The sequence below is a fragment of the Stegastes partitus genome, unplaced genomic scaffold (assembly GCF_000690725.1).
Source record: "Stegastes partitus isolate 25-593 unplaced genomic scaffold, Stegastes_partitus-1.0.2 Scaffold365, whole genome shotgun sequence".
NCBI lineage: Eukaryota > Metazoa > Chordata > Actinopteri > Pomacentridae > Stegastes > Stegastes partitus.
This window is the reverse complement of record NW_007578096.1, coordinates 427,933-450,921: the sequence shown is the minus strand read 5'-3', so window position 1 is coordinate 450,921 and position 22,989 is coordinate 427,933. Positions and strand designations below refer to the sequence as shown.

Sequence of the window (22,989 nt, the reverse complement as noted above, 5' to 3'; positions counted from 1 at the left end):
GTAGAGCGAAGACCTCCCTCGTGGAAAACAAGCGTATTAATAAACTTGTAGGTGTGTGAACTGGGCACAGAGCGAAGCTGCAGGCGAGCACGTCTGATAGGATGTGGTTCCAAAACCACCGAGACGAGGCTGTCAGGGCTCGGCAGCAAGGGGCTACAGGCAGCGAGAAGTGTGACGCTGACATTTAAGAGAGACGAAGAGGACACACAGCTGGTTAACACAGCGGTTGAGATTACTCACCGCCTGCACATTTAAAATAAGTTGCGTTAACACCCTTCGCCTGGACACTGGCTTCATTGTCGTACACATTCATCAAAAGCGCGTTGACTTTTTGACGTCTAATCTGCTATTAAAAGCTTCCAACTTCAATTTGGATGTATTTAAGCTCATATCACGCTGTAATTACACACAAGTGAGCTCCACTCATGTCACTGTGGAGCTGGAGATGAATGAGGTGTGTCGGTGTTTGTTTGTGGAGTTATTCTGCTGTATGATGAACTTCAGTGTTTAATGTAAAGCTGCTGTGAATCAACAAAAACTGATTGAGACAGAAAGGTCGTTTGTGTGTGTCTGAGCACAACGTGACAGGACTTTTTTGTGGAGGAAGGCAGGAAGCTTGGTATTAGTCATTTGAAGATGCTGTCTGGCAAGAAGCAACTGGTAGAACTTGTAAAACCAAAAGCAAAGATGGCAAGTGTATATTGGCAATGATAGACAGAGCGGATGCTGTTACAATATATTGTGTTCATTTAATATATGGAGCAGCATCACTTACTCAACCTGAAGCTCCTCTTGGCTGGATCTCTAGTGCCATAAATAAGCTGACAGCTTTAGTGTGGTTTCTTCTCCTTACCTGAGCGAGCTCCCCGGAGCCTGAACAACACTCTGGAGCGAAATCCTGAGGTGTCGCTGTGAGAGCGGAGCCTGGGGAGAGCCCACAGCTGAGGGAAAGGCCTCATCTCCGGGTGGGTGTCCCCCTCCTCGTCCATGGTCGCCTGGAGAGGAGCTGCAGCAGGTTCACAGTGACGAGAAGGCAAGAAAGTTCACATGAAGCTCATCAGAGCAGCCCGCCGGTCCCTCCTCCTCCTCCTCCTCCACTGTGAAACTCTTCTTCTGCAGCACACCGCATGTGTTCCTGTGTTTGTCGACGCCCAGCGCCGCTGAAAGACAGGTTGAAATGTGATCTGACAAAGACTGTGACAGGCAGTGACAGCAGCATGTCCATTATGTGGCTGACTGCTAAACCTGTTTGTAGAATTTCTAAGAATATAAAGCGTAAGAGTTGATACACGCATAGAAACAGTCTGATTAGTGCTGCCTGAAGCTTCATCTGTGTGTCTGATTTAGCCTCCACTGTGTATGATTTTGCAGACAACTTCTGCTTTAAACATATTCTAGGCCTCTGATCAGTGGTACTTTGTGCAGATGTTTTATCTTGAGGAAGTCACAGCATCTAGAGCGGTTTCCTGACTTATCTTAGTGCTGGATGTATTTATTCTAAGACTTCCATGAAAACACCACACATGAAAACATGCAGAGGAACCACAATCACATGAAATAAAGTCTGTATACGTGTGTTTAGAATGTGTGTGGAAGAGGCAGCCTTCACAGAGGGATAAAGTTATTCCATGTGTAGGTAGAATAAGCTGCCTCTTGAAGAAGGAGTTCCTTTGTTGGCTGGATTGCCAAATAAAAAAAGTTACGCAATTTCAAAATTTCAATGTAGCATCATGGAAACTCGACCAGGCCTGAGTGGCTGCAGCTTTTAAACATTAGATGTCGCTAAATTACCATCCTGGCATGAAATGTCTGCTTCCCATCTGATGTTGACACCAGGTTGACACCCAGTGCTCCTTTCATACTTTACACCTAGAGGGGATAAAAGAGAAGAGATCTCACTCTGATCTGCTTTTACAGGACAATTTATAAAACAGTTTAAATTTAAAATGGATCAGATGATGATTACTATGAAGCAGATGTTGTCATCCAGAGCTATTAAATATATATACATCAGGCTAGTTGATCATGTGCTTCTTGCCACACTGAATACGATGAGGTTTATTGCCTGTGGTCTCCATATATGACAATATGACTCAGCCTGTAGCGCCCTATCTGACTAACTGTTTACCAAAGTGCTGTACTTGTACAGTTTTGAGGTATTTGCACGCTACTTGAATATTGTCACCGCTATTACCACTTCCTCCTCTCCATGCCATTTCAGAAGAAAATATAGCATTTTATACTCCACTACATTTAATTGACAGCTTTAGTAACAAGTTACTTTTAAGGTGAAGTTTTCAAACCTGCACTATCTGACTTCTGTTTGCCAAAGTGAAATCCCACCTGCCTGGTTGTATGATAAGTCTACAGTGGTTAAGATTTTAAGCTAGCTGGCTAGTGCTACTGCGAGCTAAGGCAGCGTAACATTATTAGCTTACGGTAAGATGGCTCAATTATTGTCAATTAACAAAAAAAAACTAATAGGTCTAGTACAAAAGCTATACCTTTCTATAACCTTGTTTAAATTCCTGATATAAAAATAATTTTAAATCACCAAGAATGTTTTGCTTACAATAGTGAAAATGTCAAGCTAGCTAGTCAGCGCTACCAGCCAATACAGGGTAACATCATTAGCTTAACATAAGCTTAAGGTTTAATTAGTGAAAATTAATTGAAAACAGATGGGACAAAAGTTCTAACTTTACTATAACTTTAGCAAAATTGATATTTAAATTCCTGACATAAAAAATTTGAAATTACCAGATTACCAGGAATGATAAGGTGACAGTAGTGAGGATTTTAAGCTAGCTAGGTAGTGCTGTCGCAAGCTAATATAGCACAACATTATTAGCAAGTCAACTAATTAAACTTTTAGACGATTGTATTGTATTATTTATTTATATTGCTGGTTAGGTTATTATGGTGTTATGGTACTAGAGGAGAGTCCATAATTTATCTAAAGTTTTAAAATATTGATGTCTGTTGAAGGGCCTCGATTGAGCATCTTCTCTCAAAAGTCCTACATTTAGGCTTTCACATATCCCAAGTACAGTGTTGCAGTATAATCTATCTATCTATCTATCTATCTATCTATCTATCTATCTATCTATCTATCTATCTATCTATCTATCTATCTATAATCGACCGCCGTTTTCGCGCTCAGAGTGATCATCTGGCTGATAGAGGATCTGCGGTGCGCCGAGCAGCAGCAGCGGCGGCAGCAGTCGGAGCTGTGTGTCCTGGATCAGAGGGGGAGATGGGCTGAGGCACCGAGCGCAGACCCAACAACACCGACACCGACGGCGGCCGAGGGAAAGCAGCTACAGGAGGGAAGACTCGGGTGAGCTGACCCGTGGCGTTTAACCGCATTAAATAAGTAACTCAGGCGGCTAACTTCGCCGTTTAGTGCAGTCCAAGTTGCCTGTTAATATTTTACGAAGCTGGCTAACGGGAGGCGCCGCTGTTAGCCGGGTTCGGTTAACGTGCGGGACTCAACTTGTTTGCGGGGACGGTTACGTATCAGCTGCTCGTTTGTAATAACGACACAGGTACGACCGCTCTAGGTGGTGAATTAATGCGATGTTTGGCGTTTTTGCGAATCGTTTCACAAGTTTGCGGCGTGCTAACGGCGAGCTAACCTGAGCCGTGTCTCCCAGTGAAGTTGAGGCCACAGCTGCTGCTGCTGATGCTGCTGCTGCTGCTAACACACTAATGTTGTGGTTGTCTGTTCATGGCAGCTAACTTTAGCCGTTTGTGATTTTTAATGTGTTTTTTTTTTCTCGGTTTGCGTTACGGAAGCTGGCTGCCTTCAGTCGTTTGTTTTAGAGCCTCAGGACTCAGTTAGTAATCCAATACCTGGAGTGCATCTTCAGTTTTGTGTGCTCTGCAAATAGAGAGAGCCACACTAGCTCACTGCTGTGGGAGACACCACTCTGTCCCACCGACTGAACGCAAAGGCCGAAGCCTGTCAAACCTGCTGGCCTGATGTGCTCCATTCACAGCCAGCCTCACGCCACAAATGACTCTTTGCAGCTGAACTGGAATGGCCTGTCCCACCTTTGACCTGCACAAGTCCCAGCCCTTTCCGTGCAGCGCCTCCAGTAGCTTGTACAGCTCAGGGTCTGATCTGATGTTTCTGAGAACCAAACGCACACTGACTGACTGCTTCACTCCTGTTGGTGTCCCTCTGTGTGTGTGGTGAGCATGGACAGGGTTTAAAACAGCACCAGCTTTATGTTCTGGAGCAGTGATCATCAAAACTAGGAGTCCAGAGATATGCTTCCCCCCACAGGGCCAATATTATAACTGATCAAGGAGATCAATAATCAATATGTCAACTTGATGTACATTTGCTGCACATATGATGTCGTCAGAATTCAGAATAACACAAACTCCAACACAAACCTTTGTTGAAATGCCTTTCATTGTTAATGTTAATCTTTTCACAAAGATCATTGGATCATAGAATTATTCTAACAGTGTTCAGTTAAAAAGAGAACTTTGCAGCATTTATCCTTCAGGGTTTATTGATTATTAATTGTGACGTGTTGTGGGCGGGACGGCGCTCAACACTGAGGAGTGACTACAGACAGCCAGAGTACTACAACTTATAATTATTTATTTGGAAATCAGTTTTAAAGCGGTATAAAAATTCAACATAATAAATACAAAATTGAAAATGTAATTTGATTACTGACCAAACCAATGATCGGTCCACCCTTTATGAAAACAGAGTAGAACCCACAGACTCCTAAGGCGAGTGTCGAACCTACTTCACATGTAATGAACAAGTGGACCCCAGCTGGACCGTAATAGCAGCATCTAGACGTCTGCACAGGAGTGTAATCAAGGTTTAACTCCTGATTGATGCCTTGCTCAAGACCTTCCAGCAAACGTACAACAGAGGGAGTTTACCTGAGGAGCCTTTGACCTGGTACAGAGACAACTATTATAAAAATAGCCTTATCTTCAAGTTCAACCTTTAAACCTGCTTTCCTTTGCTGTCCTCTGGTTCGCGCTTCACCTCCCTTTGTTTAAAACGTCGGTTTTGTCAGTGTGTACCTCTGAAACTTTGCTCTGTGAGCCCAGTATCCCGGCAATGATCTATTTTCTGAAATATCCTGCTGATGTGTTTGACCATGTAAACCTCATATCCTGGCGACAGAAACCCAAACATGCCAGCAGGAGTGCTCAAACAGACACCGGGATGCTGCGTCATATAAACACCGTATGGGTTCTGATCACTGTCTGACATGTGTGCCGGGCTTTCTCAGAACAATACATGTGTACGGTTACAGGTAATTAGTAGAAAATGAAAAGATCGCACATTTTGTGATGATATAGTTCAGACGGGTAATTTGATGAGATACTATTGTCAGATAAGATTGTTGTGTAAATTCTGTTATCAGTTCAGTTCTTCATTACGATGAGAACAAACCCAGCAGGGCGGTGCAAGTCATCATGTCTGTCAACAGACTGTCCTTAACTTCTGAGGTTCCAGAAGAATCCAGTTAACTCACTGATGACAGCGTTCGTATTTGGAGAAGTCTGGCCTGCAGATCGTGGGTTCCACATTGTTATCAAATCCAGAATATGATCAGAACTGGGACTCATTTAAACTTCCCATGTGGACATTTTCAGAGGTTAGAAGGAGCGTTAAGTGAATTAGACTTGGATAGATGCTCGGGTCAACTATATTTTCCCAGCAAAATGAACTAACTGCATATATAATGGTGTCTGGAACAACAGCAGCAGCATTATTAGTCATTTGGAGTCACTTTCCTGCCCAGTGTCTAATATTTACTCCTGTTTAGCTCTGTTTATTGTCTCCTTAGAAAAATATCAGACACCTAAGCTCATAAGAGTTTTCCTATATTCAACAGCTAGTTTCTAACTGTGTCTGAGCAGAAAACAACTGCCGACTGTCTCCAAACATGACAGAAAATGAGCTAAACTGTAAAGCTGTGGGCTGGACACTAAACAATGAGCTGAAAGCCCAAGAAGCTGGAACAATGTGCAGCAGTCTCTTAATGTGTTCCACTACAAAAAATATGCAAATGAGTCTGTACTAAACAAGCGGGTAAGATGACCTTTATTCAAACATGACTGCTCCTACAGTGTGGGTTTTGCACTTGGCCATGTTATGATTTGGATACTCCTTCGATTAGTTGTTGAGCTTCACTTGCAGAAGATCTGAAGAACCCTCATTACGGTTGCTTTAAATGTCCCTCCTGATACATATTTGGTCACAAAATTTTCATAAGTTTAATATCAGAGAACAAATTTGCGTCAGATGTTCAAAACTCTCAAACATCAGTGTCGGTAGCAGCCTCAACAATCCAGTGCGAGTAGTTGCTGTAGTTAAATGTTTTCAAGAACTTTCAAAGTAGGCCACCATTTTGCAGGCTGCCTTGCTCAGCTTGTTGCATTATCTGCCGAGATCTGCTCTGCATCCCCGAAATGCACGAGCACGCTTGCAGCTGAACTTGCGCACAGTACCTCATTTTACAGGACGGCTAGACTCCACAGAGACCTCTCTCAACATGACAATCAGTGTTTGTGTTGTGTCGAGATAGTCGCCTCTGACTGTGTTGGGTTCTCTCTTATGCCTGTGTGTCAAACGGGATGACTCGGGTAGATGCAGGGGGCTAAACTGAGACGCTCTCAGCCCAGAGTCCATGCACAACAACCGTGCCTTTTGTCCCTTCTTTGCCCCCGTCCGCCCACACAGTGCTCATAATGTTCTGGAGAAAGAGCGTCTTTATCTTTTGCCTTCCACGGACTCATCTCGCTCACATATTTTAGGCTCCGTCCAAAAAGACAGCAGCTTAAACAGGCTAATGCGACAATATGCCTACAGTAACGCTGCACCCACCCACACAGGCTTTGACATTGAGACGCAAGCATTCACACACACACACACACACACACACACACACACACACACACACACACACGTAGGACCGAACAGATGTAGTCCAATCATTGACTTTTTTTTCTTGTTGATTAACAGAGAGCAGTCGGTTTCAGAGACGTGTCAGAGCTCAGCAGGTTAAATATTACACGTTCTCTCCCGCACGGCTGCTTTTCGGGTGTTTGTGTTTTCTCTTTGTGTCGAACATGGCCGAGCTCGGTGGTGTTTTTTTTTTTTTTTTGACAATGCCGAAGCGGGTGCTCAGCTGTGGAGGGAGGGAGGCAGGGAGGGAGGAGATAGAAGGGGCTGGCCAGAGGCTTGCCAAATCGGATGAGAGAGCGGTTGGGAGGAGATAGCTCCGAAAGTGGAGAGAGAGGAGAACACTGCAAGGCAAGAGGGATAAGCAAAGAAAGAGAGCAAACCAGGGGTGGGTGGAGGAGGTAGAAGAGAGAGTGACAGTGTGGAGTATGTGTTACAGGAGAAAAAAAAAAAGACACTCCGAGAGAGAAAAAGAGGGAGAGAGAGAGTGGGCGAGGCTGATATAAAAGGATAAAGGCGGGGTTGTGGTTTGTGTCACATGATCCCCTCGCTGGCTGTAGCCTGGTGAGTTCCAGGTGGCAGAGAGACCACAGATACAGTAGATACAGAGAGAACGGCAAAGAGGGAGCAAAGGCTCACCCTCAAAGACAACTGAAATTCCTCATTTCCTCCCTCCCGCCTCACACATCTCTGTTTCCCCCCCCTCTTTTTTCATCTCTGTCCTGAAGGAATTCTCCCCGGTCCCGCTTTCCCCGACTCTTCTTCCCGCTCCTCTCTCTCTCTCCTCTCCCGGCCTGAGCAGGCCAGGGAATGTCCCGGCGACGAGATGCCTTACGTGGACCGACAGAACCGCATCTGTGGCTTTCTGGACATCGAGGAGAACGAGAGCAGCGGCAAGTTCCTGCGCCGTTACTTCATACTGGACACACAGCAGGGAAGCTTGGTGTGGTTCATGGACAACCCACAGGTAATTACACAGAGCTGGGTTAGCTTAGCTCTTAGCTTTATTTTTTAGGCGGGAGGGGAGGGGAGGAGGGGGGGAATCTTCCAGGTAACTGCACAGGCAAATTTTTAATTTGTTTGCTGGAAAACTGGATAATCTACATGTTATCAGTGTAGATGTTCATGCAACTGTGTGCTGACTGCAGGCCACTTATAGCTGAGCTGTCTCCATTCATTACGACCACAAAATTAAGTACATTCTAAACGTTTCCACTGCCAGACAGCCCTCCAAGGTCGGGTGAACCTGCATTATGTAATTCTAGTTGACAGAATTGGGAAGCACATATCACAGGGAGGCACAGGAGTATCTCAGGACAGCGCGTCTGTCTCGCAGCTATCGGCAGACATCGCTGTAAATCATTCAGAAACGGCCTGAATGTTTTAACTCCAAACCTGGGATTAGCGGTTTGTCCGGTTGAGTCCGTGAAGTCGGCGCCGATATTTGCATTGACCACAGTGGCCATCATTGTCTGCTCCGTGACCCCTCGGCGTCACAGTTTCTGCAGCGTAACCGTCCTCTCGGTTCGTGCGCCGTGCCGGTTGGGTGATGCTGCATTTGTAAGCGCGCTGTTACATGAAGTATTCATAAATGATGTAGCGCAGGAGAAATTTTTAAATAATTCAGCAGGTTCCTTTCTTTTTATAGATTGGAAAAGGTTAAATTTTAATGACGTTAAATCTGGATCCCCTCGTTTCGGAAGCACAGCAAAGCACTGAAATTAACTATGATGGAGCGCAGCCAAAGTCTACTGTACTTACTCTATAATATTGACTTGCTTTGTAGAACTTTACTTGGGTCCTCCGACAGATCACATCCTGTCTCCCACAGCGAAGGATTTAAAAACATTTGTGTTGTGTAATTGTTTCATTAGTTTTAGCTTCCTTTTTTTTAACCACATATATTTTTCTTCTTACCGTCCTCCCTCAGAACCTGCCCATCGGTGCAGACTGTGTCGGTTCCCTGAAGCTCACTTACATCTCTAAGGTAAGCAGAGTTACCACCGAAGCTTATCAGATACAAACATGATAAGATTCTGTATAAATAGAATCATTTTACAGTATTTCATTGAAACGGGAAGCTAACAACTCTGGCCTTTGTCCTCCTCTAGGTCAGCGATGCCACTAAGCTGAGGCCAAAAGCAGAATTCTGCTTTGGTAAGAAAACACTCATCATCACAATTTTAATACCCATCGTCGTCGTTGTTATTCAGAATTAAATATATATTAGATAGTTTCCCAGAACATTATGGTCACGGCATAATATGAACACATCCAGAAAGAATTCACCATCTCATCCTGACACTGTGTCCTGAATGTGTTTTGGACAACACGGAGTCCGACTATCAAAGAATCCTGCAAGTCTTAAAAGAGCAGAACTTGACGAACGTCCGCAGCGCTATGCAAACATCAGCAGTGATGGTGTGCTTAATCACATGTTGACTAAGCTGAGTACCCTGAATATAACCTAAGGGAGGAATGTTTGTTGTCCTTGTCTGCCCCCTAAACTTGGTCAAGCTCTGCTCTCCACATACTTTCTCCACCACTGACCAGGCAGCCTCGTTTGACGCTGTGTGTTTAGTCAACACACAGAGATGCAGGAGGCTGCAGCAGTTAATGGCCTGGCTTTATGATGACCTCTTTCGGCTATTTCAGGGTTGTTTGTTCAGATTTCCGTAATCGATGTGATGGCTGAGTTGAAGTTTTCTCGAATCATTTTCTGTACAAATCCAGAGCTGTGACAAGTAGACATTTCTTTTTAAAACCATCCTCCATGAAGCTGAGGTTTTCATCTCATCTGACTTTCCTACTTATCTAAATGTAAAGATACCTGATGGAGCTTCCATTGTAAACAAGCTGTGTTGCATTGTATACACCCTAATGGCCTCGCAAGGCTCTTGGATACATTTACCAGAAGTTTAAACCTTTATTGTTTACATGAGCGGCCGCTGTCTTGCTACGCTGGGGCACTGATGGCTTTAGAAATGCATAACTGCCATCTAATGTTAATACCACACAGGACAGACTGTGTTGTACATCTTGAAACATGCACATTACTTGGAAACTAATCATTGGTTAACAATTGCATAGATTACATTTAAAAGAAAAAAATCTAATTCAGTGAGAATTGAATTGCATTATTTCAGTAAAAAAGAGCTTTTAGTTCTACACACCACAACAGCTCGGTCTCACTGAGTGTCTCATATAAGTTTCTGTTACCAGTTAACACATATAAATGATAAATAATACTTTTTAAAATCAATCAGTGACTTGTTCTTGTCGTCTCTCCGTGTGTGGTCAAGACAGAAATTCAAAAACGTTGCCCAAATATGAACCGTCATCAGATTATTTAGGAATAAACCTCCATCCCTTTGACTGTTTATTGGCCCCTCTCCCCGTCGTCCATCCGATTCAATAGCAGGAAGCACTAGTGTGTGACCAGGAGCTGACTGTGTGTACGTCTGGCTGTGTGCGCACCAGTCGCCTTGTTGAGGTTTCGACAGGATGCCGGCATCCTAATCGGAACCTGATTCCGAGACGTATAAAGTTATTTTTAAACTGCTGTTTTTGCGCCACGTGTTCTGCTGATATCTATGAATCCTGCCGCTCGAACCCTCTTCCTGCATCCAGCAACTCCAGAAGAGACACGGAGTGAAGAGAAGCATTTAGACGTGTTTGGTAACCGCCGTCATGCCGGCAGATTCTTTTATAGTAAGAAAATAGAGACTTGATTGTGTTCTGCGATAGATGATGGATATAAGTCTGGGCCTTGTGCGACGAGATAGTGAGCGAGATCAAGAGTATTTGTGTGAACTTTGGTGGTTGGCTGCGTTTCCCAGCAGCATTCAGTGTTTTGTATTGTGTAACTATGAGTCAGATCTGATACCCCAGCTTTGTCATCCCAGTGCCCAAGAGAGCGCAGCACTTTCACCACTACTGCCAAGCACTTTACCTCCTCCACATACAGCGGACACATCTGTACTCTTTGATTATTTTATGCTGGTCATCTGAGTTACACCAGACAGAGAGATTTATTTACAGGGAAGTGGGAAAAAAAAAAAAAGGTTTTAAATGTGTGGAGCGAACACACAGACTAAGGAAGAATGATCTTCATTGTGCCACAGAGTTTTGCCTTTTGCCTTTTTTTTTTACAGCTCGCCCCCGCCCGATTTACCAGTCCAGCTTTAATGTAATTTATTGCCATGGTGTCGAAAGGAAATAGAGGAGACACAAGGACGATTTGAGCTGTAGAACCGAAGGATTTATGGTAGTAAGAGAGACCCGGAGACTTCTTTCAGCCCTGAAAACCGGATCCATAGCTAATCAGCATTTGACCCAAAAATTTCTTTGTGATTGTGAATGTTTCGTTCACACGGGTGTGAAAATGCGTGAGAATATTTGGTGATTGGGTAGCTGTGGGCTCTTCTTCTTTTCCCCCCCTGTCATGGTTAGAAGTGGGTAGGTGGTGGCAGACTGTGGCAGCTGAATCTAGATGGGTCATTATCCACAGGGAGAGAAACTGCTGCTGGTTGTGTGTGTGTGTGGGAGAGTTGCTTGGCTCAGTTGTTTTTGACTCCCTGAGAAATGTGTGGCGGCGGATGTGTTCCGACACTCATCATATTTTCTCTACAAGAAAGCCACAGAACACGTAGTCAACCCTTCGTCGTACATTTTTATATTTGCAGCGCGATTCGTATTATACACGGAATCAATCAGACGGTGTAGAGAATGTGATCCGACTCCGAGAGGAGAGGCTTGAATATACTTTCACTTACTGTTGTTCCCACTGCTGTTTTCTTTTATCGTGTGTTAGTCATCAATGCTGGGATGAGGAAGTTCTTCCTGCAGGCCAACGATCAGCAGGACCTTGTGGACTGGGTCAACGCTCTCAACAAAGCCACCAAGATCACTGTAAGACACAAACACACGTACACATAATGTACGCAGACAAATACAAGACACACACACTCCGTCCCAGATTCAGCTGCGCTAATCGCTTCTTTTGGCTCATGTTTTATCAATGGGAAAAACTTTCATTTCTTCCTCCTCCGTTGAAATGAATGAGAGGACTATCATAAAAAGTAGATAGAAGTGAGTCAGAGCATGACTAACAGGATGTTGTATTGTTGCACCGAGTTCTGGGATAAAGCACTCTTTCCATTGTTCTCCGTGAAGCCTTAGCCATGCGGAGAGGAAATGGATATAAAATGTGTTGCAGCCTCGTCAGCTTCTGAATACATAAACTCGACTTTAACTACGGAGACGAGGACGATTTTCCAACCAGCAGAATTCCACAAAAAATGTCTTTCTGCGTGACACAAGTTTTTAACCCCAAATGATTTCTGGATGTTTTTAAAACACATTTTTAATCACTGTGGGCTCATTTTTCACTACAATATAAAGTCCTGCACCTTTATGAAAGCAGCAGCACCACACCTAGAAGTAGAGGCAACTTAAAAACGCCCTCAGTACAATGTGCAAATGGTACAATGCCACAAATCATAAACTGCAATCAACATGGTTTTACCAGTACTTGCCAGAGTAAATACCATGCCATAGGTATTTTACTACTTACATTTTTAGTTTGTTTCTATACTTGTCTCCTATCTGCTCTGTGTGAACACAGCAGAAAAGTTTAAATAAAACTCAATTTTAAGCTTTGATTTGGATAATTTTTCAGATGAAAGTTGAAAATGCAGCGATTCCTTCTGTTTTTACAGCTTCTTGAACTGACAAAGGGAGTCATTTTGCACATTTTCCTCTGAAAGATGACATGTTTGTCTAACTCACTGCTGGGTTTTGGGGGTTTAGGGGGTTAATTTCAAATTGTCGTCCAGCTTTTCATGTGTTTTTTTTTTTTTCTTAAGGTGCCAAAATTGTCAGATGGCCAGCAGAACTCTGAAAACCAGAAGGCTTTGCCTGATGTCGCAGGGCCCAAGAAACAAGTCTCCTATAAAACAGAGATCATTGGAGGAGTTCCCATTGTCACCCAGACACAGGTAAACATGACTGAAGCATGTGCTGCATCACGTACTGTGTTGTGTTGCGTTTACAAGTTTAGAGCCCTGCGGGGGAACACCAGCGACCAACTGCTGCTTAGTAGAAATAAACCATGTGGGCAGAACGCCGTACAGTCCTGAGACCTACTGAGTAGGAAGAATGCACATTATTTTGAAAACCACAGCTTTTGCCAGTATCTCTCCCACATTCCTTTTTTACTTTTCATAAAAATACTAGAAAAAAAAAACTATTTTGATAAATGAATCTACAACAAAGTGAGCTGCTTCCAGCTTCTCAAATGTGGGAATTTTCAGCATCTTTTCATACAATTTTAAACTTAATACGGATGAGGTTTGGCTGTTGGTTGGCCATAATAAGAAATGTGAAGACATCACCGTAAATTCCCACGTATTTCACGATAATCTGTAATTGCAATTCTTTTGATGACTGAGTGATTCATAGAAAAAAAAGCAACTGAGATTGATCATTTGCAGCTGCAGGAACTATTACTGTAGGCTATAAATGTTTGGATTAACATCTGAGGAAGAACTTTTTTTGTTTTTAGTAATGACTCAGGAGTTTGGTTGCACATGCAACCAGATTGCAACATTTGGTGTTCTAGTTTAGCTTAATGATGTATTGTGCAAAAGCAAAGAACGTCATAAATGAACGACACTTTGTTAAAGCTGCTTGAGCTGAAGCTCTTTATGACATTTGCCTCATTAGAAACATTATTTCAGTAACAAAGTGTTTCCTTCTGGATGTTTTCATGCCCTTTATTCACTTTGTTAGTGTTCTGGTAATGCTGTTTATATTTTTTTTTTTGCTAACTTGCAGTTCTCTGCTGTCACACAGTGTTATTCCAGCTCATTTGACATGTCAGTTGTTGACATATCAAATGAGAACTTAGGAGAACTTGCTCAGACATTGCTGATATCATGTCTGAGCAAGTTCATGTGGGTTGTCAGGTCACTTTTGGTGTGACAGGAGGTCAGCCGATTCTTTGATCAGGGAGAGATCTGCCAGTAAAACCCACCACTGGTCTCTGCTGCCAGGGGCACCCACAGATGCAGATTTTCAGCCCTTTTGTACTGTTTCCTTTTGGCAGAGAAGCTGGAAGCCTACTAGAGTGGATTTCTTTTTATTTGTTAATGTCAGAATAAACAAAGATCACCTCCAAGAGATCACAGGGTGTCATGGTGTCCTCTTCATGACAACACAGTGCAAAAGCCAACACTTACACCTACTATTGAGGCACCACCATAAGTGTAATGTTGATGCATCTAAATAAAAAAAAGCCAACCAAGTTAACCTGGAGCTCTGACTGCCAAATTACTTTACCTTTGTCTTTAAAATTCTGTCTGACACGGACTGCAAAACATGCAAAATATGTTTTTGAATATGACCTTACGATGACAATATTTCCGTTGTGCTTCACCCTCCAGCAAGAAGGTGGTGACGGTGCAGACAGAGCGGAGCGCGATGCCATGCAGCGTTCCCACAGCCAGCTGCCGTACTTCCTGGGCAGACCGGCCCAGGAGCACACCGTCATCAAGTCGGGCTACTGCGTCAAGCAAGGAGCCGTGGTGAGTATCTGCCGCTGTCTCGGGTCTCCTGGTTATGAGTTCATTTGGACTTGTTGGACTTCTCAGAGAAAATCTGCAGAAGTCCAGGCTCTTTCTGAAAAATCTGCTGCAATTAACAAGAGCATGCAACACTATTATTATTATGATTAGCGGCAAAGTTACAATTAGAGCCTCAAACATAAATGGCACGCTCATGTGGGAGGGAATGCTTTAGGATTGGTGGAATGATGAGATTTCAGCTTGATTTTGGTGAATATTTTGATTGTTGAAGAAAATACAACTTCTCCACTGTGAGCAATTCTGTGCTTTATAAATGCACAATATAATGTGTAATAATGTGCTCGCCCTTATATACAAAGACGATGTCAAATATATAGTAGGAAGGAAAAATTGTCCCTGTGTTATTGTAGTAAATTGACGTGTCACTTTTCCTGTTTTGCCTGGAAACTACACAAAAAGTCTCAACATCTTTTTTCCCCTTTTCTCCCCAGATGAGGAACTGGAAACGGCGATATTTCCTCCTGGAAGAAAACTCAATGAGTTACTTCAAGTCAGATTTGGTAATTAACCGTGATTCATCTACACGAAGCCGTTAAAGGAACGCTTTTATTGACGATGCATATGGATTTAATTCAGCGCCACAGTCTGCAGCGAAGTAACAGAAAACACACCGTCGCAAGTTCCAGCACGTTTAATGTGGAATTCAGCGCCTTCGCTTCACATGTCCCATCATGCCTCGTTCCCCCCCCTCCGGCCTTTCTTACATTCACACACGCAGACTGTCCTCAGGATAATACTGCACGTCCCAAACCCCGTCCTTGTCAGGGTCTGCCCTTATTTGACAACTTTATCTGTCTATTTGGCTATCAACAGGCCCCAAGGACACAGACTCTGTGTCTGCTGTATCAAATGGCCGGGTCAAGAAAGTTACAACCATCAGGGTTTTTTAGTCGGGTGTTTACAGTCTGCTACTTCGAGGAGAGTTCACTTTCCTCCCTCCCTGAGAAACCGAAAACAAACTCAGCTACTCGGCCTCATTCGTAGCCAGCATGTACCTACAGATAATAATATTTACTCTGTGTCGTGAACAGTCATTTCCTTGCCTTTAGGAGAAAGAGCCTCTGAGAATGATCCCGCTGAAGGAAGTTCACAAAGTCCAAGAGTGCAAACAGAGGTATTTAACATGTCCCGACATTTTCCCGTTATACAAAAAAAAAAAAAAAGGTCTTTGTCCAGGAATATTGTGTTTACCTTTTCTGATAAAGATGGATGAAGATATAAGATGAGGACAAAAAATATGTTCCAACTCGTTTTCTGCTTTGTTGTAGTGACATTATGATGAGAGATAATCTGTTTGAAGTCGTCACCACATCAAGGACGTTTTACATCCAGGTATGCAGTTTTCTATGATGACAGGAATGCTTCACGAACACACTCAGAGCTTCCGCAGATGTTTGTAATCTGAATATGTTCTGTGCTTGAACCACTAATTCTGACTTCCTCTTCTAATTGTCCCATTCAGTTTGTTCTCACTGTTTTTTTTTTCCCTCCCTGTGTCTCCACTAGGCTGACAGTCCAGAGGAGATGCACAGCTGGATCAAGGCTGTCTCAGGGGCCATCGTGGCCCAGCGGGGGCCCGGGAGGTCTGCTGCCACAGTATGTATCTCACACCCCAGTACAGCACAAAGCCACCGTTTGTGACTCGGGTTAGACGGAGTCACACATTTAGCAGAGAAATTATTTGAGACTTGACTTCCTTGAGCAGAACTTGAGACTTTGTGAGTGACATCTGGTGGTTGGAAGAGTCGAGTCAGGACTATACAGAAACGTGTATGATTTGTTTCTCCCATGTCATTGTTTTGGTTTTTATTTGCAGTCTCTTGTTCTCACAAGTGCTGGTGAGAATCCTTTTTCATGTCAAACCGATGCAGAATAGCAAAAGCTGCAGTTTGGCAGTGTGTTCCAGATAAATTTGCCTTATAATTGTGCTTTAACAATAATAAATTGTGCTTGTATAGTCCAAAAACAAGACAAATGAACTTAAACTGTGCTCTGTGTAGCCTGCTCTAGTTGTTGCCAAGTCCCAGGCACAGTACAGAACTGTGACTTATCAGGCTGCACAGAAACAAACAGAAGGATCATTAGGAGGAAAATAAACTAATTATGCATGTATGTATGTGTGTAATTCTGTATTTTAATAGTCTATTTTTGCAGTATTTACCTTGAACTTTGCACAGCCTATTCTGCATTTTCCTCATCCTTTCTCATCACCACCCACCAACAATGTACGGATTTATTCGACCACCTTTTTGGACATGTTATGTGTTTATCAGACAGAGAGTTGATAGATGCCAGTAAATGAGAAACATGCAACAAAGGCGTCCAGCTGGATGCCACCTTGGGACATTGTCCTCCACTCCAGACCTACCAGGACGCCCCTATTTAGATTTTTAACTCAAGTAGATAACTGGTCTAGCAATAGATAAACCTACCAGAGTTTTAGGGCTTCATTAATTCTGAAGAGACCGATATCTAGACCTGAAGGGGAGCAGAGAAGTAAACCACTTCTGTAATCGTGGCTGCAGAGAGAAGCGGGCCTCTGCTGCAGCTGGTCCCTTCTGGTTAGACTGGAATCAATCTCTGCGCTCCGTCTGTTTCTCTACAGTTCCCTTTCTGCGTCCTGTGTCTTTCTTTCTTGCTTGTTTTTCCTCTCCTGTGCATCTTCTCTCTCTATTCTCTTTTCTTCTCTCACATTCTCTCCACCTCCTCCTCGTCTCCCGGTGGCCAGACGGCCCATCTGCTCTAATCCTGCTTTGCACTGTGTTGTTGCAGATGCGGCAGGCCAGACGGCTGTCGAACCCCTGTATACAGAGGTATACGTCCCGAATCGGGGAGTGCAGCAGCACGTATGTCAGCTCGTCTAAATCCCCTTTTTAAACTATAAGTTCACCTTTTTAATACTTTTTTTCCCACTCACTGGCTGGCCCTTTTGGTTGTAGACACGAGAGCAGATCAGATCTGACCGCACATCTGATGCTCTCTCTCTCTCTTTTTATTTATTTTTTTTCTAAGAACCAACCACACCCTAAGTATGGCTGTGATAACCCAACAAGCGCTCCTCCCTTCACGCCCTCATCCTTGCTGCTTCTCTCATTCATCTCTCCTCCTCTGTTGCTTTTCTTTTTGCTGTATAGTCACATTAAGCTCTGCTTAAAGTTTAGGTCCATTGAATTCAGATGGTTTGCAGCTAAACAGGTGCTAATCCTGTGTCAGGAGTTCTCAGACTCAAGGTGTGCTTCATTCTCTTGCATGTGATGGCACTCGCCAGAGGCATGACAACTCAAATCAAGCATACCTCAAGTCTTTCAAATGCTAAGATTTTTGCTCAGATGCAGAGTGACTGTAAACAGCTGGAGTATGACAGTCACTGCCTCCCTGCCTCCGATACAGCTTCAGTTGCACAGCTTTCACCTGTTTCCCCATTCCTGATGATGTTTCAGTGTAAAAATGGAATTACACATGTACGAGTACAACCCATGCATAAACCGACATTGACTGCATGAACTATCTGTCCAGCTTAGCCAGAAATAAGCCTGTTTCTATCTTTGTCTTTATTACTGTGTCTTTCACACCTTCTGTTTCTCTTCCCTTCGTGCCCTGTTATCTCTGCAGTCTGCTGCAGCTGTGTACCTGTCTTAGATGTGTGACATCCTGCTTGTCTCTCCTCCTCCCTCCTGTTCGCTGCCTGTATGTTTTTTTTTCTCTCTTTCTCATACACATGATAATACGACACTTGTTTCCATGTTGACTTCCTTATATCTTGGTGTGCTAGAGGTTAAACGATGCAACAGCTTTGTAGTAAAACTTCACCGATGCTGAATCCACACGTCCAGAGCTGCAAACTGGGTTTTCATAGTCACATGAGAGTCATTGGGTTTGTAAGAGCTCATAAAGCATGCAAAGGGCTAATGGGACATACCTGCACTGTGTGGTTATGTCGGTTATCAGCGCGGTAGATTATCTGATCTCTGATTTTGGACCTTTGAATTCAGCACAAAGCTTCTGTTACACATGTGAGGCTCTTAGTCACATTATTAGGCATGTTTTTTGCCACAATTTTGTAATGCTTAATTTAAATATACTGGAAGTTGCACAAGCCGGCGATATCACGTGGTGTCGCCCTGCCAGCGTAGCATCGTGTTTGAAAATGCAGAACCTTAAAGTGACACTTAGGAGACTCTTGGGGCTTTCTGGGCGGGGTGTTTGTCTAACCAACATTTCACCGACTGCTTTACAAGCTACCCCTCTTTGCTTCTACTACCTCTACTGTGCTTTCTTCTTTCTTCTCATGCTTCTGTTTTTTTCAGAGATTGAAATCTGACAATGAAAGGCTGTGAAATAATGAGCAACAACCAACCACTGCTTCCTAAGGCACTCTGTTTGAACTTCCACTGCAACCTATTGAGACTACCAAAACTAAAAACCTGCTGACACTACTATTCCTGCTACCTCTACTACTACTACTACTACTACTACTACTACTACCGCTACCACTGCTACTACCACCATCTCCCCTCTCTAGCAATGCTACATTCTTCAGCACCTCCAACCTTCAAGCTACATCAAGCCCCACATGCTGGTGCTAATTCCAAGTCTGTAACTCACTTTGGCTCTCCTCAAATACACTCTACACGTGTCGGGATTCGACTTTTCTGGCTAACGACGACTCTTCTCTCGCTTTTCTCTTGTGTCTTCCTGCGTTTTTGTCCCCCCTCCTGCAGGAACACGGCAGCCGTTCCACTTTCTACCGCAGCCCCGCGGGTCCCCCCGTCCCTCGCTCGCCCATATCTGCCATGCCACCATGCTACCCAGAGTGGGGGGCTGCTGTCCCGTGCGGCCCACGCTCGCAGCCTGGCGTGGGACAGCGAGCACTTCATGAGCCTGCTGCCGCGCCCCAGTCACAGCCACACGCCAGCACGCCTGTCCCTGCAGGAGACGCGCCTGGCAAAGTGACCGGCGAGCCACCCGCGACCACCATCGCTAACTCCGAGGAGGAGTCACCATGGCGACGGCGGAGCAGCTTCGAGCCCCACATGCCCGACGCACACCTGGACCTAGACGACGCCGATCTGCCAGTGAGCGAGGTGTGACCCCGCTTCAGCCGGACGCTAAAACTTGCTTCTCTGGACGGAGGTGAAAGAGGAAGGAAGGTGTTGAAAAGGCAGGCTTTGGTTTCTTTAAGTCAAAGCTGCGTCACAAACTCATCCATCAGCGTGCAAGAGAAAAACAAGGTGGGTCACCTCTGAACTGCACTCGTGTGCCAAAGACGACCCAGTGTTCAGCCACCGCCCTCCGCCTGCCTGCTGTCTCAGTTACAACGGCGTAGTTATTTACCAAGAGTTGATTTTTTTTTTTTTTGTCAAAGCAAAACTACATATTTTACTTGTGCTGATTAGAATTCATTGAAGAGCTTTATTTTAACCTGTACAGGCACAGTGTTCGACGGTGTGTGTGTGAGCAGAGGAACCTTTTGTAAACCACTTTGTGCCAAGAAAATAAGGGAGATTTTAAGGGTGCAAGCTATTTCCTCAAGTCTGAAAAGAGCGTTAAACTGAGGACTGGCTCTTGTTTTTTTTTTCCACCTCTCAAATCTGTTAATACTAAACTGTGTGGTCCGTTCATACACTCATGATTCTAACACTGGATCAAGCCTAGTCCAGATCAGATCCTCACTTTAATGCAAATCAAAGATGGTGGACTGGGCTCGGACTAGATTGATAATACTCGTGTATGCAAGACCAAAATGTGTTGCAGCCACATTTCGTCTGGTTGTTCTTTTTTTTTTAACAGTTGCCAAGCCGCTGACTTGAATTTCTTTGTTTTTAAATATGCAGGACGGTCGAGGTCAGTTGTTCGTGTGATGTCGTCCTCCATGAGTTTTTAGTTGATCGAGTAGACTGTTAACGACCACGAGATAAAGTACACACACACACACATGTAAATCTACAACGAATAGCTTTTCTAGTTAATCCACCTCCGGTAGTCAAGTGACAGTACTGTGCAGAAGTGCAAAAAAACATCCTAAAGCTTTCACAGCATGTGCATCACATTTCAACGTGAATCAGCATCTTTGCGAGCTGCATTTCAGTCCGTCGGACTTTGTGGACTCACGGCGACATGAGGAAGGAGGAAGAGCGTTTTACAGGAAGAGTACAAAAAGTATGTTAATATGCATTTTGTAACTGGTGTTAATAATAACCAACAATACGTCAGCTACAGAGCGTCCTCGTGTCCTGACAGACTGACAGACTCACATCAGGTACCTAAACCTGCAGCCCATAGTTTGACGATAAAACTGTACAAACACCACAAACGTTTTGGATCTTGGTTCAACAGAAAAAACACATTTAAGCTCAGACACTTCTGTTGCATGCTAACATTTTAATAATTCCTCAGATTGTTTTTCTGTTTTTAGTTGATCTACAGACGCTCTGGTTGTTGTGTATTTGCAGACTAGAAACAGATTTATTTTTTTATATGCTTTTAAACGTGTCCTGGTCCTGTTCTTATTGTATCTGTGTTGCTAATCCAGTAGCAGGCAGCTGCCTCATGGTGTTATCTAAAAAAAAGAAAAGAAATAAAAACAAGTCCCTCCTAAATCCTGCTAAATAATACACACTAATCTTTTTTTTTCTTTTCTTTCTTTCTTTTTTTTTTTTTTAAGTGCCTGCTTTATTTCAGCTCAGCAAAGCCAAGCTATTTCACTCCGTTTTCAGTCTGGTGTAATTGGTTTGAATTGTCTCTATTTATTATGTGGATGACTTGAAAGAAATAAACACTGAAAATGTGCTCAGGTTTCAGTTCTGTGCTTATCAGACACACCAAGCGCGTTATCGCCGGTGAGAGGTTTCGAAAGTCTGGAGGGAAAAAAGAAGAAGACATTTCGAAGCTTTCAGTCTGCTGCTTGATTCTCTTGTGCTCAAAGCGTCCTCTGCCCCCTTGTGGTGAGAGAGAGAACTTCACTGTGAGTCCATTAACAAGACACTTGTGAGCAGTTATGTGTTAATCAGTGAAGGGACGATTTAGTTCACAACATGGAAATCCTGTGAGTGCTGCAGTGATACAGTAAAAGATCAACAGGAAGTAGAACAGAATGAAGGAGCAGCAAGATCCACCAAACCTGTTCACACAGAGGCACTAAACGTACAGATGGGTGACGGATTAAGGAGAAAAGTGAACCCTTGATCGTGACAGTGAGGATAAATGTTTGGCTCCATTTGTCTCCTTGGAGGGAAGAGTCCCTGCAAATCAGTACAAAGTTGTTCTGAGGGACCACCTTCATCCAATGATAGATGTTTAGATTCTTAACTTGGGGAAAAACAGCATTTCAACACAGTAAGTACATGAAAATATAAATATGTATATAGAGAAGTTGTGAGCAAAATGTAGTTAAAGAAGGAAACGTAGGAGTAATTCTGATTCTGCTGCAAGTGTTTGGATGTTTGACAATTTTACTAGAAATGTATTCGTTTTATGTTTGCTGCTGTAGTTGGCTTACATGAAGTTTTTTATTTTATGGAGCAAACTGCAATGGTGCATTGTACATTTTTTAAGTATTTATTTTACAACACTTCACTGCTATTTCACAGATTTTCACAGCTTTGTGCAACTACAGATCATAACTAGTAAAATCACAGGAAAAAAAATATTAATTTACATTTTAACTGTAAAAAAACTGTCCAAAATTTTGTATTTTTACAAATGTTAATTTGATTTTTGTATGTTGAATAATAAAATTACACTATTTTTGACTTAAATTAGCAAAAAAATAGTCATTTTACAAATAAGGAACAACAGATTTAAAAGAAAAATGAGGTGTATTAAGGATTGAAAAATGGTAAGTCATTTTTGTAAGTGTTATTTTACAGATTTGTGCCGGTTTTGTTAAATTACAGATAATTCTAGTAAAATTATAGGAATTACAGTCCAAAAAACATGTTGAGGTTAATTGGTGATTCTAAATTGTCCGTAGGTGTGAATGTGAGTGTGCTTGGTTGTCTGTCTCTAAGTGTAGCCCTGTGATAGACTGGTTACCTGTCCAGGTGAACCTGTCTTCACCCTGAGTCAGCTGGGATAGACTCCAGCCCCCCATGACCCTAGTGAGGATTAAGAGGTGTATAGATGATGGATGGATGATGACTAAACTGTAAATAGTGTCCACATCAAGTATCTGTATGTTTAGAAGTAGAAATGTGTTCTTTTGCAATGTGTGACTGCAAAATCACACTGTTTTACTTGGTTTAATTCAGTTAAAACTATCAGTGTTCTGCAGATATTTTCCCATAATTTTTAAACTTTTTGAATGCTATGTTCTTCCACTGTTTTTAGCGTAACATTTGTGGAACGCTTGCTGCCTGATTTTCACTGTATTCTCTATGTTCATGTTGTGTT

At 43.2% G+C, this 22,989-nt stretch overlaps 2 protein-coding genes across 7 annotated transcripts in view; one reads left to right on the top strand and one right to left on the bottom strand.

The window, feature by feature from the left end:
* phactr2 (phosphatase and actin regulator 2) overlaps positions 1-1,063 on the bottom strand; it is a 51,044-nt gene extending 49,981 nt beyond the window's left edge. For both annotated transcript variants that reach the window (XM_008284590.1, XM_008284587.1), the window contains exon 1: positions 854-1,063. In XM_008284590.1, coding sequence (XP_008282812.1) covers positions 854-989 — 136 coding nt within the window. In that variant the 5' untranslated portion in view covers positions 990-1,063. The remainder of the gene's footprint in view (positions 1-853) is intronic.
* A 2,163-nt stretch (positions 1,064-3,226) lies between these two features.
* On the top strand, positions 3,227-21,387 carry LOC103359314 (pleckstrin homology domain-containing family A member 1-like). 5 transcript variants are annotated; one of them, XM_008284583.1, is made up of 13 exons: positions 3,227-3,340; positions 7,681-7,919; positions 8,883-8,939; positions 9,064-9,109; positions 11,766-11,863; positions 12,820-12,951; positions 14,398-14,538; positions 15,030-15,098; positions 15,648-15,712; positions 15,867-15,930; positions 16,105-16,194; positions 17,371-17,444; positions 19,320-19,638. In XM_008284583.1, the coding sequence occupies exons 2-13, from the start codon at positions 7,779-7,781 to the stop codon at positions 19,549-19,551; spliced, it is 1,209 nt and encodes a 402-aa protein (XP_008282805.1). In that variant the 5' UTR covers positions 3,227-3,340; positions 7,681-7,778; the 3' UTR covers positions 19,552-19,638. The 5 variants fall into 5 exon arrangements, with proteins under 5 accessions (XP_008282805.1, XP_008282806.1, XP_008282803.1 ...); XM_008284584.1 differs by lacking the exon at positions 19,320-19,638 and adding an exon at positions 18,211-19,291; XM_008284581.1 differs by lacking the exon at positions 17,371-17,444 and having other exon boundaries at positions 19,320-21,387.
* The last annotated feature ends 1,602 nt before the right edge of the window (positions 21,388-22,989 follow it).

What these genes read in the sequence shown, in the direction of transcription:
- LOC103359314 (XM_008284581.1), top strand. Translation starts at nt 7,779, where the DNA reads ATGCCTTACGTGGACCGACAGAACCGCATCTGTGGCTTTCTGGACATC. An exon ending in GTTACTTCAAGTCAGATTTG is followed by an intron (nt 15,099 to 15,647) that starts GTAATTAACCGT and finishes CCTTGCCTTTAG; the next exon opens with GAGAAAGAGCCTCTGAGAAT. An exon ending in GTCCAAGAGTGCAAACAGAG is followed by an intron (nt 15,713 to 15,866) that starts GTATTTAACATG and finishes GCTTTGTTGTAG; the next exon opens with TGACATTATGATGAGAGATA.